At 37.2% G+C, this 2,407-nt stretch overlaps 1 protein-coding gene across 1 annotated transcript in view; it reads right to left on the minus strand.

Annotated features, from left to right (window-relative positions):
• Positions 1-1,506: 1,506 nt before the first annotated feature.
• The window catches only part of FRRS1L (ferric-chelate reductase 1-like), a 48,419-nt gene continuing 47,518 nt past the window's right edge, over positions 1,507-2,407 (minus strand). The window contains exon 4 of the mRNA XM_012638528.1: positions 1,507-1,782. Coding sequence (XP_012493982.1) covers positions 1,507-1,782 — 276 coding nt within the window. The remainder of the gene's footprint in view (positions 1,783-2,407) is intronic.

The raw sequence follows: 2,407 nt of genomic DNA on the forward strand, positions 1-2,407 counted from the left end.
CAACAAAAGTCTTGAGAAAGCTTACCAGGTAAAGCAAGACCATATTTGGAGAGAGCTTTGAACTTTAGGCTAGTCTGTCATATATGAAAGAAGATGACCTTCCGAAAATACAGCATTTTCCAATTGATAAAACAATTTCAAATACTTGTTTTCATTTAATTCTTACAATAATCCTATGGAGTAGGTATTATTCTTATTATTCCCATTTTAGATACAAGGAAATGAAGTTCAGAATTTAGATAACAGGCTAAATATTACACAGCTACCAGGGGGCACAATAACTCAAATCTTTAGACTCCAAATCCCATCACTTTTAATGAGTCAATTTCTCTAGGCTGAGATACAATTTATTTCCCAGGGTACTGAAAGTACTTGAAGATATAACTGCAGAGCCATTGTTGGTAGTCTGGGAAATCAGCAAATGGAAAAAGTGTCACCAATCTGGAGGCATCCAAGTGTTTTCCCAATTGGCCACAGGCAAAACAAAGTAGGTTATATAATCTCCAGACTGATCAAAGGAAACAAATCAAAGGGAAAAAACAACCAGATCAGATCGGGCAATAAACAGCTGATGAGCACATATTAATAGTAAAGACAGATGCAATTACCAGGATGTAGCATGCGTTCTCAGTACAAGGACTACAAACCAGACTCACTTCCATTCTTGGTCAGGCCCTTAGGCTGATCAAACAGAAGGAATACCTAAGACTCAGTGTAACTCAATTTTAGCAGTCTCTGAAAGGTCTCACGATATCCTTGGGTCTTTTGGGGGGAAATGCTGAAAAGCCTTGTCACCCAAAAAGAGACCATCAATGGACCAACATCGCCAGGGAGCTTGTTAGAAATGCACACTCTCAGGCCCCACCTCAGACCTACAGACAACTGTCCAGGTAATTCCTACACACATGAACATTTAAGGAGTAATGGGCTGAACTATGGGATAATTTGGTGGATCTGTGATTACCAAAATAGTCATAAAGTGAGCACTAATGAAATCTTTAGTGTCAATCTCTGGAGAAGTCTCCAGAAGCCCTTTCCTGTTCAATATTTTTATATTTACAGCAATGAGTTAAGAGTATTCACTGACTTTGGAGTCAGACAGATCTCAGATTAAATTTTAATTCTTCCAGAAATTAGTTGTATAGCCTGGTGCATGTTTCTTAATCTCTCTAAAACAAGGATAATAATAGCTGTACCTCTTGAAGACATGGTGAAAAGTAAATGAGAACACTGTGAGAATTAAATAGAGCCCATATCCCACATACAGCAGACATATGATCTGTTTCATTAAGCACCTAACTCATGATACACTATCCTGTAGTGTTCTAGCTTTGCATGAGTATAACTCATCCATTTGTTGATCTATATGTAGAATAAGTCCATTAAAACATTCTGAAGGTAGGAGTCACATCTCCTTTTTCTTATTATCCAGAGTGCCTATCGCTCTCTTGTGCACAGAGTGTGACCTCAATTAATAATGAACACGAGCACAGTGGTATCTGGTGTTTAATCCAGATGCTGAAATGTAAGCTTACCCTGAATGGCTGGACCCCAGGCAAACAGATAATACCAACTCAAATGCAGATCAACAATTGTTTCATCTCTGGGAACATTCACAGGGCGTTTAAATCTGCAGGTGACACGATTATTCTCAAAAACTCCTTCTTCATCTCTGGCTGGATTTCTCTGAATCTCCTTTGCCCACTGGCCTACATTATAGAAGTGCTGTATGCGGACCCTGCCATTGTCATCATGGACACAGGCCATGACATCGTCACCACCCTAACACAGAAAATAATGAAGAAGAAAAAAGTCAAAGGTTCATCTTTTGCAAATTTGTCACCAGAAATATACATTCCATCACCTCTGTAATTTGAAATCCCACCAAAAAAAATTCTTTTAAATGCCTTTACCAAGTGACCAAAGTTAGCATCACAAGAACTGACATCAAGTGCCTCCTGACATGATGTTTGGAGAAGAATAAATCACCACCTGTTGGTATTCCTGCCCCAAACACAAACTAAGCTAATTATGAGAAAACAATCAGACAAACTCACACTGAAGGTCATTCTACAAAAAAATTAGCCTGTAATCTTCAAAAGAGTCAATGTCATGAAAGATTAAAAAAAAAAAGAAAAGGATAATAAACTATTTCAAAATAAAGAAGACTAAAGACGCATGACAATTAAATGCAAATCTAGGTGTTCCTAGGCAGAATCCTGGGTCATAAACTAAAAATTTCTCTAAAGGACAGCATTTGGAGAACTGGGAACATTTGAAAACAAACAGTATATTTGATAACACCTTCATATCAATGTTAAACTTCCTGAATTTAATAAGTAAACAGTGTAATAAAAGAGAATATCTTTGATTTTAGGAGATATCTGCTTAAATATTTTGGGTTAAA

Source organism: Propithecus coquereli, unplaced genomic scaffold, assembly GCF_000956105.1.
Source record: "Propithecus coquereli isolate 6110/MARCELLA unplaced genomic scaffold, Pcoq_1.0 Scaffold130, whole genome shotgun sequence".
NCBI lineage: Eukaryota > Metazoa > Chordata > Mammalia > Primates > Indriidae > Propithecus > Propithecus coquereli.